General features: G+C 43.3%; 1 protein-coding gene across 1 annotated transcript; it reads right to left on the reverse strand.

The window, feature by feature from the left end:
• Positions 1-3,114: 3,114 nt before the first annotated feature.
• On the reverse strand, positions 3,115-10,145 carry LOC119378101 (uncharacterized; the record flags this gene model as incomplete). The annotated part of the gene is made up of 5 exons (XM_037647344.2): positions 10,035-10,145; positions 9,700-9,954; positions 7,036-7,156; positions 6,271-6,582; positions 3,115-3,304 (listed from the first exon to the last, which is right to left on the reverse strand). Coding segments are annotated over exons 2-5 (694 nt in total), but the record flags the coding sequence as incomplete, so codon positions are not given.
• Positions 10,146-25,600: the final 15,455 nt, after the last annotated feature.

A 25,600-nucleotide genomic window follows, 5' to 3' on the forward strand; every position in this document is an offset into this window, starting at 1 on the left:
TCCCATACTGTAAACTGTATTGTCCATAAACAACATAGCATGACAATTGCAAAATCAAGAGGAGACCCATAAATAAAGCATGTAAAAAAAAAAACAAAGTGCCAGCGAATAGGCAGATGCAGTACATATAAAAATGTCACACAGTCCACTAGGCATTCGCCTAAGACGACTTGAAGACAAAAGCCCATTTCTTTTTCTTCTCAGTTTATTTGTGTTGATCCTCCCCCCCTGAAAGCTTTGTGCCCCTAATTTGGTTTTGCACTGCGTCCTGGATCGATGGCATTGTAAGCTTTCTACACCTCACATGGTTTTGCACTGCCTCTGAAATCCGCCCACCTTTGACCAAGCGATGACGACTTGTGATGACATAACAAATTGTGGCGATATGTGGTGTCATGATGAGGGCATGTTACTTCTCATGTTACATCATGTTATGTAAGGCTTTCGGTACGGTATTAGAGAAGCGAGTTGGGCTAGTTGGTGCGTATTAACTGTGGACATATCTACTAGCGCGAAAAACACACAAAGGACGAGGTAAAACACGGCAGACAGGATGCAGCACTAAATCCTTAGCGCTGCGTCCTGTCTGCCGTCTTTTACCTTGTCCTTTGTGTGTTTTTCGCGCTAGTAGATATGTCCACTTTCGGTACACCGTTGGCACACATGCATGCACTTGAGTATCATGTGACTTCTGACAGACTTTTATTACTTAGCTGTTATTTTGCATCATTCATGTTGACACCGCCGCCAAACAAGGTATCGCGATGTACTGTAAGGTCTTGCTAAATTTCAAAAATTTCTTGACTCTGTGAGACATAAAAGGCTTTCGCCTTCATAAAGTTTTACGACGAAGTAGCAACTCCAGCATTTTTATGACTGGCAGATGCATCAATGGGAACAAATTAAATAAATGTAGCAGAAGTATTTGCCCTCTGTGTTTGCTAGTGAATTTAAAGTACACATTGCTAAAAAGAAAAATATACCCCTTGCATTTCAGGTCCAACAGAGAGCTTGAGAGAAAAACCAGAAATCGGCGGGAATGTTGCTAAGCTAGCTGGTACACAGGCATTAGGAAAAGAAAATACAATGAAGAAAAATGCGACAAAGGCAAGCAGAACTGGAACTTTTGCTACTTAAAGGTTCATTCTAAAAAGGTTCATTTCGCGGGCAAAAAAATATAAATTAAAAAAATAAAACAGGGGGGCCAAGATGAGATGAAGAAGTAACACTATTATTGTACTAAAATATCTCAGAGGATTGCATTAATTTCAAAGTCTGTATGGCTGAATATGTCAGACTCATAGAACCTGTATGTCTTCCAAGGTTGTGTTTTTAGACACAACCTCATAATGCAAGGTTATGTTTACAACGTGATTCATTGGGTTGTGTCTAACAAAGAAATCCATTCCCTACCTTTCACTCTTTCCCAGGTTGTTGTATCTGTGCACACTGTTTTACATTTCGTTGATGCAGGTGAAAACAAAAACCAAACCAATGAAACAAGCACTGATAAGCTAATGCAGTCAAAGCTGACTATACTGACCTCGGGCAGATCGAATTATCCTTTATATCGAACTATTTCCGAATATGACAATGCTACAATGTCAATGTATAGGGGAATCTACGGCAACATTGAACAAAAGTAGCTGGGACATTTCATTCATCGAACATTGGACAGCACGAAATGCCCCAAAAAGGAGGTGCTTTGGGCATGTTGGTAGCTCATCGTACTGTAGAAACCAAAGCGCAATGTTATGGAAAGTTAGCACTTGTCCTGGCATCACCTCGTCCCTTGTGCGTTTTTTGCACAATGGTTTCTGCAGTACGCCTCCAGAAGTTGGCTTTTTCTCATGGAAGGGGGCTTTCCTGCATTTAGCAGAGCGAGCAGCGTGATTAGGAGGGTGCTGCGTAGAGCAAGTAGAAACTACCGTTCGCCACCACATGCTTTCTCCGCATTGTCACTCCCATCGGCCTGTCGTGCGCAATTGCCATTAGTGTCTCTGCGATATTCCTTTCACTTCTTTAAAGGGGTGGTGCCATCAAATTTCGAGGCTATAACAAGCCTGTTGTGGGTTTCCTCTGTAAGCAAGGACATATCCACACAAAGGGTCGGACACTGCAAACGTTTAGAACATATTTTAATTCACTTTCAAAGTGTACCTAAATGCCCATTCCCCCGATCGAAACCCATCGCTAGCGCGCCAACACTGACGTAGATCTGTAGGATGGTCAATGAAAGTTGTAGTGACGTCACACCAAATCTGCTGTAGTAACGTGAGTGACCTCCGGACCTCCGCCACTTCCACAACGTACGTACCGGCTGTAGTGAACTAGAATGTATTCTAATTCACTATAGTACCGGCAAAGCATCGGTTGCTACATCACTCGCCGAGTTTCGATCGCTTCCTGGCTAAGTGCGTCACAGCCTTGTGTGGTCACGTGACCACGCCTCCTACACTTCTACGTCACTGCCCAACCTCGGTGCCCAGAAACCGAAACCAAAAGTTGTCCACATCAGAAGACGATATTACATTATTTAGCGAGAATACATGAATCTTGGTGCGTGCATCATGCTTCCAGGAGCTATAGGAAACGCTTACAGCAAAGAATGCGCAAGCCACAAATTTGGTGGCACCACCCCTTTAATATGAGGACTGCCGTGAAATGGAAGAACCTGCTGTTCTCCACCAAGTTTGTGATAATCAACACAGTTGAATGTGGACAAAAGAAATTTGATGTCCCCTTTGCATACAACGTCCCAAGAAGGCAGACTAGAGGCTTCCGGTGCCTGACAAACATGCACAGCTGCGTATCAAGATGCTGAGGTGCCGTTTACATCAACACCATATTTTTTGCACATACTAACCCACCCCTGCACGTAACCCACACCCCCAACTACAAACCGCGGAAAAATAATTTTAAAAAAATCCTAGCTAAGTGCCGTGAAACCGCCAACTTTGCATTAGCAGTGCCATGAAGCCAACTTGTGTACCGAAATTCGCATCGAAAATGCGGTAAATTCTTTAAGAGCTTTGAATCGAATTATACGATATGTGGAACTAATTCCCATCTTCTTGCGAATTTGATATATGCAGGTTTGACTGTATTACTCACTGGTGAAACTGGTGTGGTTCATGCGCTCCTGTAGGTTGTCCAAAAGCTCAGACACCGTGGAAGCCAAGGTCCAGTCAGATTCGTGGCAACTACGCTCCAGGGCAAGCTGCAGTGCTGTCCGTTCCTTCTGCAGCAAGGCGTACTGTGCATCTCGTCGGGGAGACTCGCGCTCAGCCATCTTCTCCATCACCTATCATCACCACACCATTAAATTAAATTCTGGGATTTTATGTTCCAAAACTATAATATGATTATGGGGCGTGCCAGATCAGGTAATTCTGGATTAATTCTCACCATTGGGGTTCTTTAACATCTCTCGTGCCGTGGACAAGCTGCACTCGTCTATGCATTTCAAGTAAAAATGGCCAAGGGTGAGCTTGGCTTGCCAAGAGTACTTTTCCTTCTACTGCACTGAAAGGGAAGAGCTGGCTGCATTTCAGCATTCTGGCATGTTTCTCCATGCTAGAACCCTCTGAGTAACAAATCTTATGGAGCGGCAAGAACTGGAGAGAGTTCACTCGCTCGAAGGAATTGAGACATATTGGCAAGAGAAGTCCAGGATAAAAAAACTAATTAGGGATAACAAAATAGCAAGGAAGCGGTTAATTGGCACCTATATCCATGCACTTTTGCCTTCTGTCGCCATTTAAATAAGGTCACCATGGCTGGAAATCGAAACCATGCATGCACCTGAGCTTAGCAGCACAATTCCGTAGCCACCACGGCATCAGCACACCATCAAAGTAACTCCATTAAGACCACGGCAGCATTGTAGACTGAACTCAAATATACATTGCTTATTCCACTCTCACAGCACGTAGAAACAATTCATGCACACACTTTCATGATTCATGCTAATGCCAATGCTTGTCCTTTTTTTTTCACCTAGGATGCACACATTTTGTTTACATTTTTTGTTTACATCTTTTGTTTCATCCTCGTAAGCAAACTTATTGAATATGGCACGAGAAGGCAGCTTGTTTCAAAAGGGCCTTAAATTATCTGTGTATGAATGTAGGTGAGAAGAATGGCCGACAGCTTGTGTTCTAACAGCATGCTCAGTCCTTATATTTGACATTTATACCATGAATGCTGGGAAGTTTCAGTGTCGCAAATTAAAGGAACCTGTGAACAACAAGAACGCATGTGCCTAACATATAACAGAAGCAGTCTCAATGATTCTCACATTGCTGGCTTCATAATTACACAACCAAAGAGATTATGCAAGATTTCTTCCTAAGATTGTGGTAGTGCAAGTCAACAGACTCAATTTGAGAGGTCTTTTGGATAACTGAAGATGACCCTTTTTGATAAAGATTTTTAAAATAATGATAACTGAGAAAAATGCCTTAATTTGAACACCTATTGTCGATTTTGTCCCATTATCGAGGACGCAGATAGTATTTACATCAAATGATGACAAAATGTATACACAAGTCGGCTGACAAAATTTTAAAACCGTGCCCTGCACAGTTCTAAAGGGAAAAGGTCTTAAATATTGGTAATATTATGAAAAGTTACACATTTACAACGACTTTTTTTACATACCAAGGTGGTAACACTAAGATAACATACCAACATAACACAATCAATGCTATTGACCCAGTCTTAACCTTACTTCCTTTAAGGTCGTAGCCACAACACTCTGTGTTTTTAGAAGCTAACTGAAATGTTGATTTGGCCAAACTGCAGGAAGTGCTCTTGACCTACTATTCGCTTTTTTTTTTCCAAGCATACAAAATTTTTTCTCACAATACTAAGACTGGCTTTGTCGTTCATGGCATTCATGCAGGAAAATAATTTTCCACAAAAGTTTAAGGTGGTCACTGCACAAGCCTCACTGCACTCATCCGAACACAACCTCTTATATTTCCACGGACTCGCTATAACACGTAATAAACTTTAATAGCAACAGATTAAAGATTTCTCTGGAGTGTTCCTGGACAAGAAAGATCACTTTACCATAATTACCATGGAAATAAAATGTTTACAAAACTGACATCTCATATAAGAGATACTGAGACCAAGCTATACCTACAGACAACTTCGCATGACAATGAAGGGGAAGCTACTGGCATGGGGAGTATACGTATCTATTAAAGTAGATATTGAATCAATATAGCTACTCCTGACAGTTTGGACAGTTTTTCCATTACTGCTTCTTTCTGTCCAATAACAGAATAGCAAAGCAAAAAAAAAGAGATAGTTTTACACTGGCAGATTTTATATTAATGAAATTGCTACAGTAGGGAAGACGTGTTTCCTTCACTTAGCTCAAACAAATGCAAATACATTAATGAAATTTCACACCTATTCTCAAGAGCATTGTTCTGTCCCCATAGCTTTCTCTTCGTTGCCGTAAGAAATTGTCCATGAGTTAAAGGGGCCTGAAGCAATTTTCCAAGTCATTATCACATGATCTCAGTATAACAGTTTACTGCCTCATGATTCGATTAACACAAACTATTTTTAAATTCATCAAGTATGAGCGGAGTTACAGGGGTTTCACACTTAGTTGAGGTATTTCCTCCCTTCTTTTGTCCTGACAAGCGTGCCGGAAGCTACAAAGGAAGGGATGGCAGAGGATCAAGAAGCTACGTCAGCATGCGTCACGAAACATGTTTCTTCACTTCCGGTGAAATTCCTGTGCACGCTACCGTTGCTACTATGTAATTTTAGCCCGCTATAGAGTACTGTGCCAGTGCCCCATGGCAAGAAGAGCATCCGACCAAAACATCTGCAGAAACTAGCAGCAATGTGCACTACAACAAAATAAAGCTGGTGCCAGCAGCTCAGAAGAAAGTGAGGGCGGGCCTCTGTATGAAGGAGGGCATTTGAAAAAGCCGCAACTTTGCACTCTGCTTGTAAAGCCTCCTTGCTGCCCATAACTACAAGATTTGGCTGAGCTTTTTACAGCAACATTGGGTTTCTGCAGTAAGTATGTGTTTTTTTACCAAGCATGAGGGATGGTTTAGGACCCCTTTAAGATGCTGTCTGAAATCTCAGATAAGTTCCACTGAGACCACGCGCGAAACACTAATAAGTTCTGCCAGCACCTGGTCTGTTCGTAAAATTTTGCAGCCGCTCAGGAAATCCAAAATCAGTGAACTATTTCATGAGGACTACAGGTACAGGTTCACATCACTGCCTACTTACTAGTGCTGCGTAATATGCAGCCTGTGCAGTGGTCAGCCCTGAAAACATCTTGGCTGCCTCATCCAGGCAGCCTGCATTCATGGCACCCACAGCCAGGAACATCTGGGCCTCCTGCTTGATGTGTCTCAGCTCCTGCAGGCTGTTCACAGCACAGTTACCTGGCACGCAGAACAGACGGCCTGACGGTGACACTGGGCTCAAGGTGTTGCGGTGTGTTTCAATCTTGGTGAGCACAGCCTCCCAGTAGTGTGTTGCTTGATTTTCAAAGGCCTTCGCCTCTTCCTCCAGGCCGTTGGCACAACTGAGTGAAGACTGCATGCCACAAACAAAAGAACTGCTTTTCCACCGATCGGGCAGTTCTTTATCCACTTTCAGTAAATACTCATACCATCCTATCTAAGATTTCATCATGATAACTTTATTGCAAATGACAGCTAAAGATATGCATTACACTCCAACGAAAAGAGCTCGGCAAGACGGCAACAGAGAGCAACAAATGAGAGAGAGAAGAATCAGAGTAGTAACAGCTAATCATTGAGAGAGGAGACTTCAAATGACACAGCTTGACAATTTGGCAAGATTATATTGTTATATTAGTCCAGAGAAAATAGCATACCTGAAACAGCTTGTAACATAACCTTGCATCATTAAAACCATGAAAATTAGTATGCAAATGTTGCCATCATGCCTTGCAGCTAGTACCTCCACTTCTCAGGACATTCACAAGGTTGCTGCTGCTGCTGCTGTGGAGATGTCAACACACACCTTTTTGGCAAATGTCCTAGCCAAGTGAACAACTAGAGCAAGGTCCATGCCATGATTTCCAATTGCTCGAACAACTTCAAGCCCTCTCCGCAATATGCACCTGGGATCAACCCTCTTGATCCTGCACAAAAAATAGTCATTGAAACATAAATGTGGCAGCATTGTATGATCAATTACACGTTACAATTAGGTGCCATAACGGAAGCTTGAAACACTTCCAGAGTGAATACCATTATTCCGCTTAATTGCAAAGTGCAGTCTGGCAAGGCATCCCAATAATGAAATCAAAATGAAAAACTAACAGTATGCGAGCCTGAAATGACTTAATTATTTGGCGAATAATTACGAATAATAAAGTACGAATAATTTTTCTAGAAATAAGAAGTTGCCAACACATCAGGTTGTTAAGTATAGGGGTGCAAATATACAAAATTTTATGTAAAAATCAAACATCCTCGCTATTAAATTCGCATTCCATTGATATCAGCAATAACAAAGTTGGCATCTCAAAGGAGGAGAAAATTGAGGATAAATTGCTTCAACAGATTTTACTGTAAGAGCTATGGTTGGTTGCACAGTGGCACAATTACCCAGTGAATGCATGAGTCAAGCAACTACTGTTTATAATTCCACTCACCTAATGAGAAAGACACCCACTTATGCTGCTGATTCAACTCTCAGTAAGCCAGTAAATTATTTGATAAACAAACATCAAACAAAGGCTCTGAATATTGTGCTCGATAATATAGCATTACAGAGCACAATGCAGCTGCAGGTAGATAAATTAGAACTAAGTGCACGCTTCTGCCTGAAAAGCATGCCTAAGCAAGTCTTGAAAAATTGAATTTGCAGAGAAATAAGTCTTTACTAAAACCACAAAAGCTGGTCAAAGTATTTAGAGAGACCTTGTGTCCACATTTGTTGAACTCTTTCGTATTTGATATCATCCATGGTAACTGCTTTTTCATTTTTACATTGTGTGTATATGTCTTGTTTACAGCTTATTTTAACATTTTGTATATCTTATCTTTCTGCATTCAATACTGCTCACCAGGATGCTATTCTCCGATACAGGTTCAAATGGAAGGTTTCACTGTCTTTTGATCAATGTCTTGTGTGGAGCTGGCATCATTTCAAGCTGTCTTAACACATTAACACATTAAGGAAAACAAAAGCAAACCTGCAGATGTCAAACTTTCACATCACACATAAAACTTTTACCTTCGTGTCTGTATCCATTGAGCATGAAATTTTGTTTGCAATAATTTCCAGGAGTCTGAATGTGGAGGAGTTTTCTTACATGTTTATCGAATAATGTGAAAAGCATGTATATTTAACAGAATTTACACAAACTTCACACTTATGTTTGTTACAAAGTGAAAAAAAAATATTGATTGAATATTTGAGGGCCATTTTTATTTATTATTCATATTCAATCTGATTTAAACATTTTTGTTATCAGAACATGTCTAATATTTAAACAAGCATAATGCGAGCAAATATAAAGCAAGAGAAAAGCTTTGAAAAGTATAAGAGTGTAAGTAATACATGCTATGCTAACAATGGAAACTAACATTGTGTAATGCAACCACACTTATGGGTTCACAGTGTAAAATGACCAGCTGTCTACTAATGCAGTGCACATCTGCAAGAGCTGTGTGTGCAGAGAATGCTGCACAGGCATGTCATGATGTGTGCTCATCCAACACTAAAAACCGCACTCTTCCTCACGAGGCCATCTCACACACCACAGCTGGACACCTGCGTGCCACTGCTGTGATACTCTATTGCTGAAGCAAGTTAAGCACACACTGTTTACAGACCTGTCCCTTTCCTAATGTAACAGTTCTTTATGCCAAGTTTTTCAACAATATACTTTTAAATACAGATTAAATACGGATATTAGAAGAGGTGTGCATAAGTGCACATGTGGAAGCGGGAATCTCCACATTTATGCAAGGCAAGTTTGGCCAATCTGACGACGTCTGCATACATCAAAACGTACCACGCTTTAGCTAACACTTATATAGCTCCTCTGGCAATGCTACCTGTTATGTAAATCTGGTGATGTGCTGTTTTTTATTACCGTTATTATAAGAATGAGACATGATCATCCTTTTATTGTTATACATTTACCAGCTAGTTAAGCACACCAGGTAGCCATTTGTACACAATATCGCCGGTATTTAAAAGTATGCATATGCATCTTTGTTTTTGGAGGGGATCCTCCTTCCCACATCCATCAAACGGACAACCACACAAACTTTCTTTTTATTTTGCTTAGAAATCAGAAAATAATTGTTATCCAATTTGATATTTTATGATTGCTTGTTCCAAAAAATGCACATATTGATTCAACTTGAAAAATGAGCTATTTTGAACACTACTACTTAATGATGTGTGCGTGCATCATTATAAATAGCAGTATTTTAGGCACTGTTCTTTGAACTGTGCCGCCTGCATCAGAGGTGGGCAATGCTTTCTGTTTGATAATGCTCAATACCAGTGAACAGCAGGAAGCAGCGTAACAGCCTTCAAGATTGCTAATGCACGAGTATTATTTTTAACAGTTCTGAAGTTTGTGATGCACGCAACAAACTTCCCTTCCCACAAAAAGGAAGCACCCCCATGTAATGGCCAAGCCCTGGCCAGATGCACACTCACAAGGCACTTCTCGCATGCATGTGGTATGCAGCCTTCCACCAGTCAGACTGAGGACCTGTGCACAGCTGCATTCCTACATGAGGTGGGAGTGCCAGGGGCCCTTGGCCGGGACGGAAGGCCTTGCGCTTCAGAGCCTCACTTGCACAATAGCAGGCATGCTTCTAGAAATGCCAGCACATCCACTTGGCTCAAAGTTTCGACAGCCCCCGATCTGAATGAATGCGGCTCCAATGGGAGCGCCTCGAACACTTGCACCTGCACAGTGGATAAATGCAACGAGGCTCAGTGATCACTGCCCTGTTAGGAGGAATGGCGGAGCGTGCTTCGCTACACACCTCAAAGGGCTGCTCAGCCTCAGCATACTTCTTGCCCTGCAGAGAGCTCCACTGGAGTCTCAACCAGGCTAGGTGGTCAAGAGACGCAGCATGCAACCACTGAGACTCTGCAGAGGGATACAGAAAAGAAACAAACAGTCTGGAGCGGCAAACAATGCTTTTGCAGCATGTCGCTGACGTTGTGGGCCACTCAATACAGAAAACAATCACATTGATAAATAAAACAAGCAGAGTTTCGATAACCTAAATATGGTTGTAGTGAAACAGAGCACAAAACGAACATGCAGAAGTTTTTAAAAGGCATGTCTATTCTCGCCACAGAGTTTCATATTGAAATTGCCACAGTAAACTCTGGCATTACGCTTGTTGAGCTCAGTTGTTTAATAACTAAATTGTGGTGGAGTGTATGGGTACAGCTCTCTATCTCTCTCTCTGGCATTCTGGTTAAAAAACTGACGGGGTGTCAGAATACCCCAGGAGTGTTTAGGAGGGTGTACGGGGACGGTGTTTACGAACCATTGGACCTTTAGCTGTCACGGGAGTGATGGTCAGTACATGACCTCGTGCATACTGCTTCAGATATGCTGGCTTTATTTATTCCATTTTGTCTTCCTTTATTAGCCCAGCCAGGGGGGTTGCCCTAGGGGGCCGCCCACCCCTCCCCCACCTTCTTGAAATTTTGATGGAGAAGGGTGTTTCACCGAAAATAAATAATGAAAATAGGTGTTTTCCTCAAATAGTCAAGGCCTTCTGTAGGTGCCCCCTCCCCCCCAAAAAAATGTTCCAGCTACAGGCCTGAGCCCAGGTTTTCAAGAAATCATGCTTTTCTTAATACAGGGAATAAATATGGACTGTGCACATCCGTAGTCACCATGAATCACTGAATTCATAATGCTATGTGTTTGAGCAAATGTAGTTTCACAGTCAAAAAATAGCTTCAAGCCCAAAGAGCCTAGGTAAATCCATGCAACACCCATGCTAGCTGAACTGTCATGCTTGCAGCTCTTGTATATACCAGATACTCCAGCAGTATTTCGTGTAAACGAAAGCACACACATGCTACTGCCACTCCTTACTATGCAACCTTTTGTTCTGCACACGGCCACCACTACACCAAACTTCACTCTTCAATATAATTGATAGCTAAACTTAAAAGTTCAAATAAAACAACAGCTGAAATGATGTGGCTCCTTTATATAGAGTGTTTACTGTATAGTCAAGTTTAATACGAGTTGCAAGATGGTGCCTGTGGTCGAAGGGTCTGCACAGCAGCATTGACATGTAAAAAATTAGTCTGATAAATACCAGTTATAAAAGCTGTGTTTAGTCCTCCAATTTTTCCTACGACAGCACCACCAAGCAGTGCAGTCTCGTGGGGCCTTCGCCCATGCATGGGCTTCATGCAGAAACACTGCTGCATGTTCGAGATGAAGCATGACCCTGAATTAATACTTGAGACCTTACTTACCTGGTCATGTTTATGGAGAGCTGCTGGTGAAGGAAATTCAGCAGCAGAACTGATAAAACTTGTGTCCTGTAGGAACCATGAATCGCTACTTTTTCCATCAAAAATGCTTTTGTAAATCCTCTTTCGAACCTGAGAAGATGACAAGCAAAGCAAAAAATTTCCTAGAGAGGTTGTAAAAGGCAGCAAGAAATGAAGAACAGCTGTTATTTATAAAGCTCTGCTGCAGCACTCTTGCATTTCACCTCTTATTGGAATGCAGTCACAGTGGTGATCGAAGCTGCAACCTCGAGTTCAGCAATGCAATGGAACAGCCACTGGGCTACAGGGTGCAGTTTAAACACAACTGTCAGAGTAGTTCAGACTAAGGGACAAGGACAAACTTCTTTTTAACTTCAAAGCTCTCTTTCTGAGCCTTCTTTCTCAATTACCTGCATCGCTACGTGTTACAATCTAAAGCATGCAGCATCGATTGCACAGCTTGTTTCAGTTCAGGCTTTGCTTTTAAGTAGAGCTGTGCGGATAGCAAAATTTTGGGTTGCGAAGCGAATTCGGATATTGAAGTGTGAGTGCGAATCGAATCGAAATTTTTTCGAATATTTCTGGAATTTCTAGAATATTTTTCAAATACTTCGAAGTGAACATTGCAGAAAAAAAAGTTAGTGAGGATTCCTAAGCATATTCTTATAAAATAGCAACATGAAAGTGTTTCTTTTCGCTAGGCTGATGAAGCACTGGCGGGGTGGTGTTTCATAGTTGTCTTACCAAGAATGAGGGCAATGTAAAGGCCGAATTGTATTTATGTACATGATTTGTGTAACCAAAGTGTTTGCCGACAACACTTAACAGAGATAGGCAAAGATGCCAGTAATGCAACGAAAGGGGCTAGTTGGTTCATGTTGGCTTGGTGATGTGCTTACTGTAGGGAGACGTTACAAAGTACACAGGACACAGTGTTAACAGGACGAGCGCAAACTTCAACTGTTTTTATTATTCATGCACAGACATATAAATAGAAGTTCACAAAAACCTGTGTACTTTGTAACGTCTCCCTACTGTAAGCGCATCACCAAGGCAAAGATGCCATTTCCTCAGCGGCTCTCTTCCTCATTGAACTTCTGTGGAAGCCCAACTGATGTGGCGGACAAGGGTATGCTCCCTTCAAGCCCGGTAGTTTCGAATCTGCTCGTAGACGTCGATATATAAGAACATCTGAAATTTTGGATGCTAAAAAGCTTCGGTTTCCTATTTTTGGACTTCCTGCCCAAAGTTTCAGGTCCAAAACAGCAGTAATTGAGCCCCCACCTCTGCCAGATCTTTCATCTCCATGTTGGAAGCAGCGTTTTCTTTAGTTATATTTGCGACCGTAGTAGAGCTTGAAAGGCAGCTTTGCCGCAATACAAGGGTGTGATGAGTGAAGCGTATTGAAAATCTAGGGACCACTTCCAATCGGACGTTGACTGTGTCTTGCAAGTTCGACAGTAACGGAGCTTGAAACGCAGCTTTGCCGCAATACCGGGGTGTGATGAAGTGAAGCGTATTGAAAATCTAGGGACCCTTCCAATCGGACGTTGACTGTGTCTTGGCAAAGTTCGACAGTAACGGAGCTTGAAACGCAGCTTTGCCGCAGTACCGGGGGTGTGACGAGGTGAAGCATATTGAAAATCTAGGGACCACTTTCAATCGGACGTTGACTGTATCTTGGGCAAAGTTCGACCGCAACGGAGCTTGAAAGGCAGCTTTGCCGGAATACCGGGGTGTGACCGAAGTGAAACATATTGAAAATCTAGGGACCACTTCCAATCGGACGTTGACTTGTCTCTTGGTAAAGTTCGACCCGTACCGGAGCTTGAAAGGCAACTTCGCCGCAATACCCGGGGTGGTGAGGAGGTGAGGCATATTGAAAATCTAGGGACCACTTCTAATTTCACGTTGTCTTGGCAAAATTCGACCGTAAACGGAGCTTGAAAGCAGCTTGCCGTCAGTACGAGAGTGTAATAAGGTGAAGCATATTGAAAATCTGAAGGGGTCACTTTCAATTGGGCGTTGACTGTATTTGTTTTACAGCGAAAGCTGTTATGAGATCACAAAAGGGCCGTTTTTTGGCGCGTAGTTGTCCGCGCCGCTGCCGCCGCCGCCGGTGTCCGTAACAACTATCGCTCGAATAAGAAAAAAAAATAAATAAGAAAAAATTTCCAGGATGGAACGAGGTTCGAACCTGGGCACTCTGCGTGTGAGCCCAGTATTCATAATAAAGTGGCTGACTGAGCTAGTTGGTTGTGCATACTTAGAGTTAACAGCACAATAATAACACACGGCGGACAGGAAAAAAAGAGCAGCGCTTGTCTCGTCTTTTTCCTGTCTGCTGTGTGTATTATTGCGCTGTTAACCCCAGTATTCAACCTCAGCGCCATGCCGGTGCTTGAAACTGCTTTGCAAAATGACCCTATACAGGGCTTCATGTCGGGAAGGAACCACATTAACATATGCAATGTAGCGTGGTAGAAGAGTAAACATAACAATTAAGTCTCACACAACGCAAGTTCTGTAAGCAGGCGTCACACAATGTGAATTGCGCAACGAGTTGGTTGTTGAATGCTTCCAACTCATTACAAAGGGTTCTGCCATAATTCTTCATCGTCATCAGCCACAGCATCGACAAAGTGCACATAATGCTTTACAGGTGTTTAGCAGGTACTACGGTTCTGTGTAGAATGAAGAAAAATTGCATAGTGGCTGCTTCCCTACTTCACAAAAATTATGATGATTTATAACGTAGTGGGTTCCTCGCAAGTGCGCTTCTATTGGTTGCCAAGGAAGCCCATAAGGCTCCCATGGTCCATTTGCTCAGGGTCTCAACAAGGTTTTAATTCCCTCTCTCTATCTCTTTCTCACGTTAGCGTATGTTATAAAGCGTGGTGGGAGAATGAAATAACGACCGGGCATCACATAATGCGAATTACGTAACTAGTGGGTGTTTTAAAGCTTCCAACCCATTACAAAGGGATCAGCCGTAACTGTTCATCGTCATCAACCATCGCACCAACGAAGTGCACATAATGCCTTACAGATGGTACCTCGCTTCTCTGCAGAATGACGAGTAATGTCGTGGTGGGTGCTTCCCAACTTCACAAAAATTATGATTTGTACGTTCCTAGTGTACTTGTATCAGTAGCCACAAGAGTTTATAACGGGCTCTAGAAATGCCGCTCTTCGCGCTTTCGCTGTGACTGTGCTGCGCTTTCCGCGCAGGCCTGGCGTTTTTTTGGGTAGTTCGAATAGTTCGAATAGTAAAATTCCAGTGCGAATCGAATAGAATAGCAAACACTATTCGAAAGATATTCGAAATTTTGAATATTTCACACACCCCTACTTTTAGGTGTTTACGTACAGCACAGCACGGTAAACACCTTAAAGGAGAGGGTGCTTCACAGTGAAAGTGGCTCTCTTGGATAATCAAAAGGACTCCAATGCCTTGGGGGAAAATATTGCATGAACTAGCAGGCAGTCTTAACGACTAACATCATTAGGCACTGAATATTTTTGGTGTTTATGCAGTAACAGACTCACATGCTAGAAATATATATAGTTTGTTCTGTTGTTAGGCATCATCTAGTCATCTTTGACTCCAAGTGACAACACGTGTAGATAACTAAGACACTAAGACTGATACCTGCTCAGCACTGAGAAGTCAGAGAATGGGGTATGTTGCTTAAGCCAACTCTCTTCGTCGAACTGTTGGATCTAGCAACACCCCTTGTTCGATGAATTTTCATCACCTCAAGCCTCGACCTTTTCCTGAGCTACCATCTTAAATGTATTACTGCCCTGCACTAGTTCCGGCTTGCTACTTATATACAGAATGCTATATAAAATGTGTAAGAACGAAAGAAGGGAATTTCAAGGGCTCGTGTCTTTGTTGATGCAACCTTAATGAAAACCAACAGATAACGAAGCCAAGGAAGGTATAGAGAACATTAATGCGCTATTGAACTGTTTTGTAGCAGTTACAATATAAATGTGAAGAAAGTAAAGTGGACGAAAAGACAACTCACCGCCGGCAGGGACTGAACCTGCAACCTTCGGATAACATGCCCAATGCTCCACCACTTGAGCTATAGCGACAGTCATCCTCTTGTTCATGTTATTAGGTATTTACGTGCATGCAAACCTGGGAGTGTTAGCCAGCACCACTCATAGCCATGACGGGGAGTTTGGAACACTCTATCTTTTTGCCAGATGGCGTCATGTAGCAGGTGAACCTTTAGTGAACGGACAGCTTACCAGTAAGCCCTCATATACTGCCTCAAGGCATCAAGTCCGCCGGAGAGAGACCCTGGCTATGAATGAATGAAAGAAGGGAATTTCAAGGGCTCGTTTCTTTGTTGATGAGTAGTCTTTTAGTTCACTTTACTTTCTTCACATTTATATCGTAACTACTACAACACAGTTAAAACAGTACAATTAACGTCCCCTATACTTTCCTTGGCTTCATTATTTGTTGGTTTGCATATAAAGCATGTAGCAGGTTATGCCCAGGTTACATAGCAATACAATAAACTGGTACTATCATTTCTCAGTGCTTGTTTTCCCTTTATTTCTGTCATTTGTTTCATCGAACAAGAAGCAATGATGACTTCTGTCCAGTGCATAGCACTGGTACATTTATTGCTGTTGCTATCCATCGCAGAATGTTAACAGCAGGACCTCTTTGTTGCTACTGTAGCCAAAGGAAGCCGATGACCATAGGCTTGCGCACAGGGGGGGGCAGGGGGGGGGGGGGGGGGGGGCGGCCACCCCCTCTAATCACCTAAGAGGGGGGTGGTGCAAAATCTGCCCCATACATTGACCCTTCTAGTCACCTAAGAGGGGGCAGGGCGCAAATCTGCCCCTATACATTGACTTAGTAGGGTGGGGGGCGCTGCGATGAACCTTTGCCCCCCCTGATGGGGAACCCTGCGCACACCTATACCGATGACACAGCATTTTGCGATAGCAATTATATGGACACTTTCGACTGATTTTTGCCGTCGCCGTCTGTCGACACCGTCATGTCCCGGATATGTATATGTATGTATATATATAAAAAAAGGCACCAGAAAAATAAAGCAGAAGAAAAAATTCTGAAGTACCCGACCGCGGATTCGAACCAGCAACCCCTTGCACCCAGCATGCTGCGTTAGAGAACTGAGCCACACGCCATGTATGCGCCGGCGAAATAATGGCGAGCTATTTATATACACCATGTACCGCTGGTAGTAAGCAAATCTCAGAGAGCGTGGAGCATGTTTTCTATCACGCAACGCTCCTAATTTTCTTTCAATTTGAAAACTGCCCTTAAAGGGGTACTGACACAAATTTCGCGGCCGAGATAGCCTGCTGGATCGATTCCCCGTGTACGTGCCGTGTACCATCTGCAAAATATTGGCAGCAAATAAAGCTTGGACGGTATTTTATATGAATTTTGAAGTTCACGAGCGCGATCCAGCATTATAGGCCGCACCTATGCGTTGACACCCTCGGAGGTGATCCGAGGTGACCCCCCTACTTCCCCCTACGTAACCGTTACAGCCGGTACAAGTTACGATATGTCGTAGCGCCATTTCTGTTTTGACGCGCTTCCCGACGAATCGCTCCTCGCCAGCGGGTCAAACATGAAGTGATTCACCACGTCCGAAAATTCCTTCGATCCCCGCCGCAAGAAAATCGTCGCCATCAGACGACGATGAGCCCGACGACGACAGACCGTGCGGAAATGCGTCACTGTTCTGTGGTGCTCACGTGACCGAGCGTTTCACTCACTAGGTGGTGATACGTTGCACACTGCGGCTTGCCGTTTTTTGGAGCTCTGTCAAACCGAAACTGAGGCTGTGTCGGTAATGAGGAGCTTGTAATTAATTATCTGTCGCGCGCTGCAGCAAACGAGTGTGCCGTGTTATGACTAACACGCCCCCAAACACATTGAAGCAAAAAAACGCGGGGCGAAAATTTTTGTGTCAGGACTCCTTTAAGTCGCGCACGACAAAGTGGCCCTTTTCTGTACCCACTTGTGATGTGGAAGGAAAAAAAAAATCACGCCATATCCACGGAATAAATGATGATAAGTGGGCGAAGCTCGAGAGGGGGAGATAATCGGTAAAACTGTAACCCTCCCGTGAAAGTTCGCCCATTACATCATTAAGAAAGACGTGAGACTGTGTGCGTATATACAAATCAACTTTTATTTTGTTCTTTTATTTTGTTCGTCTACTGTCTACAGCCACCTGCTCCATCCGGTGACTCGCTGCGAAAGAAGAAGCGCATCAAGAGCGATTGCCTTTTATTGCTTCAGTCACATGCTCACACTAGCGCCACCTGCTGAGTGAGTCATACAACTAGGTGGTTACGAACCGGTCACAGAGGAAGGACAGACCCATGACGTAGTAAAGAAGAAAGAACACCACACAGGCGAACACACACGAGAGTGTCACTCGTCAATGTCGTCTTCTTCTTCTACTGCATACCAGAACGCACGCAGTAAAGAAGAAAGAATGCCACACAGGCGAACACGCACAAGAGTCACTTGTCAATGTCGTCTTCTTCTGCTACTGCATACCAGAACTGCATACTAGCTCGTGAGAAGCGCACGTTCTGGTATGCAGTAGAAGAAGATGACGTTGACGAGTGGTTACAAACCGGTCACAGAGGAAGGACAGACCCACGGCTTAAGGAGCTTCGCCCCTAAAAAAACACCAGGAACACCTTGCATCAGACGGCCCCGTGTGGCTGGAGACGCAGGGGGTAACTCCGCGTGCCACAGTTTAAAAGAAAAGAAATATCTAAGAGCGTCTCATTTTCCATTGTCGACACTTGCAGACGCAGCGCTCCTAATTTTCTTTCATTTCGAATACTGCCCTTGAGATGTGCACGACAATCTGGCCATTTTCTGTACTCACTCGGGATGTGAAAGGAAAAAAAAGACAAAGAACACCGGGCACATCTTGCATCAGACGCCCCCTGTGGTAGGAGACGTAGAGGATCATTCTACGCGCCGCAGTTTAAAAGAAGAAATATCTAAGAGCGTCTAAATTCTAAATTTCCCCACTGATATTAACCGCCGGTTTCATGGCCAATCCCCCGTAGCGGGTAAGAGCCAAGAATTAAGGGTCAAGCGAGCAAACAAACAAGCGTCTGATTCTCCATTGTCGACACTTGCCGCGTGTTGCTCAAGCACATAGGCGTAACAACTGTGACAGTTGTTAGTTCACGCTTGCCCTGTGCATGCCTGTGCGTTCATTTAGGGCATCCTTCTTTATGCTTCAGCGGCACATGGCAAGTATCGAGCTGCTTCTGGTTCTTTGTGTGACATTTCGATTTCTTGCTATCGCATTCATTGCTTTGCCCTTGTGGCGAAACTGTGACTTTTATTTTGGGCATAAGCACTGTTTTTTTGGTGTGCCGTGGTGTGCTAACTAAAATTATTTCAATGACTGACAATTAAGAAGCACAAAGCAAAGCACAAAGCTACCCAGTTAGGTTGACTTATGAGCAGTGACACGGTGCAGTTGATTCCTGCAGCAAGTCAACTTCTCTTACAGTGTTATGCAGAAGTTTCATGACCAATAAAGTACTCAAGAACTACGCTTACATTCATAACACCACATATCACTCTTAATATGCTCATTTTGATTCCTACAAATTCTGATTTAAGCATAATGAAATGTATTACAAAGTCATACCTAAGGCTTTTTTTGTTGGATAACCTAGTACAGTAAAGCTCGTTAATTCGACTCTCGTTAATTCGGAAAATCGTTTAATTCGGACACTTCATCTGGTCCCTGTAATATACGCATCACTCTATGAGACTGGGGCGCTCGTTATTCGGACAGATCTGACCGCAATCGGATAATTCGGCGACTTTCGGGCCGCTGGTGAGGCTCGAAAAACGAAAAAAGAACAATTCGGAAACAAAAATGAAAGCTCCAACGCAGCATTGCCATGGACATCAATTATCGACTTGGCTTGGATTGAGACTGGTTTGAACGCCCTTTTTTTCGCGTGTGGGTTTTGTTGCTTTGTTCCCGTTGGTGTGCTGATCGTTGATCGTCCGATTTATCGAGGAACGTTTCAGTACGGCTCCTTTAGCTTGATCGTTGCGGTTGCTTTTGTGCTAATCTTCTCGTGCGACCGCACTCTCCCGCCGAGTGGCAACGCCGGCGAAGCGGCCCAAGTACGAGGCCAAGGACTTCACTACCAAAAGTAGAAATTTTTGCGTGCTCTGAATACCGGGCTCTCCCGACAAGAAGTGATGAAGAGTGATGAAAGGGGATCCTTGAATCGGCGGCAAGAAGCAAGGAACGAGTAACCGTACTTTTATCCCCCACGTGACGGGAACAGAGCGCTTGCCGCTCTCGTTATCGGAAAGGTTCAAAAGCCACGCTGCTCTACGAGCATCCAACAATCTTTCCCGTGGATTACCGTGCCAACCGAAAAGCGTGGATGATTGGTGAAACTTTTGCGGTACTGCAGACATCATGCGAGCTGCTGAGCACCTTGAAAGGGCTCAGAAAAATTGGTGTCCGCGCGAATTTTCTGCTCGAAAACAGACCAAGCATCCGCGATTACTTGTTAGAGTAAAGGTATGTTGAAAAAACTCGTGCTTTATTGTGCTTTATTTGAGACCATTCGATAATTCGGACATTCGGTTAATTCGGGCATTTTTTCCGGTCCCTAGAAATCCGAATTAACGAGCTTTTACTGTATATGAGTCTTCACTCATGAGTCCGTTTACACCAACTAATGATCAATTAATTGCTATATTAATTTACTAACACAATTAACACCTCATTGTTATTGCACAAATGTAGAAATAAAGTGTTTATAATGACGAATCATATGTGTTGCATCTTTCCTTGACGTGCAATGGTGTTTGAATGTTCAGGGTTAGATGGTATTTCAGATGCCAGGAAATATTAAGTGCTTGTCTTCCCAAGAAAATTTGTCAACTACCAGCTGGCATAATGTTTACAAGAGCGCTGAATGCTAATAGTACCAGCATGCTTAATTATTGCATAGTTGTAGATTGTTTTTCTCTGACTCAGCACAAGAATTATACTGAAAACAGCAGAGGAACATAGCAGAGCGGAAGAAACATTACATTTTGCTCACTACTTTTGACAGCTCTGGGCACAATTGACATCAAGAGTGACCCACCTCAGGTGTGCATGCTTGCTTCCTTATGTCAGCGAGCCAGCGATCCTTATCTTCGGCATTGCAAAGCACATGCGTATGTGACCTGAACAGCAGGAAAAGCAATGATACTTATATAGAAAGAAAGCAGAAAAAAAACATTTAAAAAGGGCCCCTCGCCAGCTTTGGGCATTGAAAAAAAGCATGATGCATGTATCACTTGGTAGCGATCATGTCTGCAAAATATAAGCGGGTCTGTGAAAATGGTCAAAACTTGAAATACAACACCACAAACCCTTCTTTTAATGCATCAAGAGAGACTGATAGCTAACATGCATTTATTTACATTAGCCACACTTGCTGGATAGTTTGTGGGTCATGAATAATTCGACCAGATTGGTTGTGAACGTTACTAGGACATCACTTCATCCAATGCGAAGCGTGCTGCAACTGTGATGAGAAGCAAAAGAGAAAGAGAAGGGAAAAAGACGAGACAACGATGGGGTTGCCACGTCAACATGCAATTTGCTTCATCAGCTCAGGTAGTTGGAAGGGTGCAGCGCATGTGAACGCTAGCTGAAGCAAAAGGAGAAAGCGTTCATTTGGCAGCATAGATTACGTATTAGAGGCATGGTAACGACAGCTCAATCCTTCTAACATGTCGATTAATGTTACCAATCGTGAATAAATTCTTCTTGTAAAAAGCTCCCCAAATGGCTGCTTATATTTTCAGTGATCAAACAAAGCTTGCAAATGGGGTCGGGCCCTTTTAAGGAGCAAGAAAAGACTATAGGTAAGGAGAAAAAATTGTATCACGGTGCTGTGTTTTTTTGGTAATTGTATACAAAGAGTAGATGTTTTTTATATCTGAAACACCCCTTTTCCATTCATTATTAGAGAGATTTACAACAGACAAAGAAATTACACAACACAATTTAACCTTTTCAGGGTCAATGACGTACATGTATGTCATCGCTTGTACGTTTAAAAAGCATGCCTTGTTCGATCATTATCTTACTTGGCATGTGCTGCCACTTACGGGAATACATGGAATCTTTTCTTGTACAGATGACTCTCCGTTCTAATTTTATGCTTTACTACAGTGGTGCGCCGGCTAGCTTCGGTTTCGTCCTTTGGGTCATTCCCGTTTCTCATGCCTGCAAAATTGATGGCTGTCTGGTTTAGAATCTCTCAAAGGGTGACCATATTGTTACTCTCTTATTTATTGCTCACCGGGGCACAATTTCGCCTGTTTCCGTGCAGGCACTGACTGACACACGATGCGACTGTGGTTGAGATTCCTGTTTTGGGGAGTCGCAAAAAATGCTTCTGTCTCATTGGCAACAAGGCAAAGGATTATTATAGGTTTCTGACTTGTTCTTGCTTTCCAGACAAGCGCAAAACCATGCAATTTTCTTCAGTGCACTCACCCGCGCAGCTCGCTTGCGCTATGGAAGTGCGCCGGTTTCTCCGCTGCGAGTGAGTCTAGCGGCGATTCCCTTTGAATCGCCGCTCGACTGCCAAATAGTAACTCCCCGTCATACGAGGAGTTACTAATGAGTTCAGACTGAAATGTTGATGAGCTAGCAACATCTCAAAAACATGCACGGCGAGAAGATGCTGACTTGATCAAAGGTGGCTTTTCTTCCTCTGTGTTTCCACTTGACGGCACTTCGTGCACTTATTTTTGTGCACCTGTGAACTACACAGACGTTATTGCAACGGTTAATTTTTAAGTCATATAAGCTTTTTTTAGAATTTATCTTGCTGTTACTCATTAATAAACCATGTTTATATAACAACACAAACGATTCTTTTTTGTCATTTTATGGTCACCCTAAAAAAATTACGACAATTCTTTTCTGAAATCGATTCACCTGAAGAATTTAAATCAGCAATAAAAAAAAAACAAAAACAAATGCGACCCTCGCCAGGGTCACATTCGTCAAAAAAATTCGGCCCTCAAAAGGTTAAGCAGTACCACCAGGCTTAAGGCACATATTTTAAAACTGAGCTGAAATTACTACATTTGTGAACAAGTGCCCATACCTGATTATCAATGACTAATACAATGTGTATGGGCATTAAAATAAGCTTGGTCTTTGTCTCATACGATGATAAAACTACTGAAAAGGCAGGATTTTTGATGAGGTGAGTGAAAGAGATTAACTTTTGTGGTGTTAGTGTTCCAAAGCAATGCAAGAGGAAAGTCCAGGGGATTGGTCTCAATTCATTTGATCTCCTGGGATTATCGGTTGAAAATCGAACTTGACACCTTCTGCTCAGCATTAGGATGCCATGGTCACTGAGCCACCATGGCAGATGAGAGCATGAGTATAAACTGACAAGGCAGTAATACAAACTGTGCACTAAACTATGCAGGATGATATTAGCATTGGTACACAAGTGTTGCATGGCACAGTAAGCAGAAGTGGCCACTGAGTGGTATTAGTGTAGAATTTGACACACGCAAAGCTAAAAGCACCCCCAAAAGACATTTCAATCACATCCCAAAACACGATAGTCAATTTCTGCACAAAGCGTTTCACCACAAAGAGGCACACGTACTCTGCTAGCTGTGACTAGAAGCACAGAGTTTTCTAGAAAACCAACCCACTAAATGTGAAGGCTGCATTGCAGCTATGTGTGTGTTACACCATTCTCGGCAGCCAGTGCCTGTTCCATGTCAAACAGCAGTATGGTATGAGATTGTTTAACGCTGAGCGGTTTATCCAGAATTTTGATTGGGGGGGGGGGGGGGGTTGCATTACCAGGACGCAGCTGGGGTGGGGAAGAGGAATGCGTGCCTGTCTGCACAAGGAGAGGGAGGATGGGTTGGCCTGGAATAATATCCTCCTGGGGGGGGGGGGGGGGGGGGGGGGCGGGCTTGTTAGAGGATTTTGAGGTGTATGTGTATAAATACTAGATATACCTGACAATTTTTTCACTGCAATTATGATTTTTTTATAGCTCAAAATTACCAGTTTTTAAGTGCTACCAATTCCACACTTGATGCCTGCACCGACAGGGCTGCGATTAATGCGGAGCGCCAGTTAATAACTTATGTGAAGGAACGTGTCAATCATATGGCTATCTAAGTACAGACAAAGGGAGAGAGGTACAGCGAATTCTGATGATATGATCCCGGTTCGTACCTAGTCAGGGTGATACAATTTTTTCTGTCGTCCCGGCCAAGGCTAATTAGGGGGTGTGCGAATATTCGAAATTTAGAATATTTTTCTAATAGTGTTTGCTATTCGATTCGATTCGCACTGGAATTTTACTATTCGAACTATTCGAACTTCCCAAAGACAAAAAAATTCAGCAGATCTCACGTACCGTGGGAGTCGTTGTTATGCGAAGCATGCGGCGGGAAGGTGACTATGGCGTAATTTTTTTTACTGAGCGATACGTTACAAAATGACGCTAAGGATTTCTATAAATTTTATACGCACAAATATATGTTGAAGAGCTGCATATGTGTTATATAACCAGTTGTTTACAGTTGGGTTACGCAGCCAACGGTAACGAGGCTATTACCAACACCAGAAGCGGTAAGCTGAAGTGCTTATACTTGTCCCTTATGATGGAGAATGCACGCACGTTTCACGAACCCGTGTGCATGTGTGGAATAGGTTCTTGACAGTTCTTGAACAAGGTCATCATCATCGTGATCAGTGAGCACCACCAGCTGGTCATGACAATTGTTATCGGATCTGGTCGTGATCGCGGCGACGAGGGGTCCATGTGCAGTGATGTATGAGGTATAGTACAGCTGTTGGAATTCGTGGATGCCTCGGTCATTTCTTCGACAAATTGTCTGTCGATAGAGCCAGCGACATGTCGGAACCTGAAGTCACCCTTCGCGTTGGTGAGGTATAGGCTGTCGAGGCTGATAGGCGTGGATAGTGCTACGTTGACCAACATCAGTGGATAGTGCTTGTCGTATTCGTAGACTACCTGGGCATATGTGGCCTACGTAGCCAAGTCTACAATGCGGCTGTCAATCAATCTGTCATCATTCTCGGTCAGCATGAGGCAATCGCCCAGCCTGTAAGAAATGAAGAGGACAATGCATCGTTCTGGCGGACTAAGTGCACTTTACGATGGATCATGTGAATATCACACGTAACTTTCGTTAATAATTCCTCCGGGGTCGAGTAATGCTTCAATATAGCTTCTGAATCTCGAATACACAATGAATGTGTATTAGACTGCTGTAAATGTGGAGCCAACCCTAGACCACATACGTTAATCTGATATGACACCTGTATCGTAGGAGTACATATGTAGTTTATTGCTTTTGTATAAAATTAGATAGTCAGCGCCACAACCACAATTGGACGTTGCACTGGCATTACATATGCACAGGCTGTTTATAGCCAGTTTATAGCCAAACCAGTTTACAGACCTGGCGTGGCCTGTGGTAGAATACCTGGTTGCTACGCAGAATGCTTGGGTTCAATTCCTGCTGAGATCCAATATTCATTATTTCTGTTTTCTTAACGCTCTCGCATTTAAATGACCAATGTCTGTTCTCGCCGTTCCTGGGTAGATGTAAACTGTTAAATCACCTGTAACGCATACCGTACACCCTACCCGTGCTAAATGGGTATGTGCCACATGTGTCTGGAGGAAAGGGTTTGACGACGTACGCGACAGGACGTTCACGTTATTCATGTCATGACCCAACAGAACATTCGTCAAATCCTCTTACCCTCCCATGCCAATTGGTCTACACAAAGTTAAGGAGGTGATCATGAGAACACCATGACGTAGGCGGGCGGGCGGCGGGCGGGCGGCGGAGGGGCGGGGACGGAAGGACGGACGACGACGGACGGACAGGACGGACGGACGGACGGACGACGGACGGACGGACGGATAGATGATAGATAGATAGATAGATAGATAGATAGATAGTAGTGTCCGGCCG

The sequence above is a fragment of the Rhipicephalus sanguineus genome, unplaced genomic scaffold (genome assembly GCF_013339695.2).
Source record: "Rhipicephalus sanguineus isolate Rsan-2018 unplaced genomic scaffold, BIME_Rsan_1.4 Seq69, whole genome shotgun sequence".
Classification (NCBI taxonomy): Eukaryota; Metazoa; Arthropoda; class Arachnida; order Ixodida; family Ixodidae; genus Rhipicephalus; species Rhipicephalus sanguineus.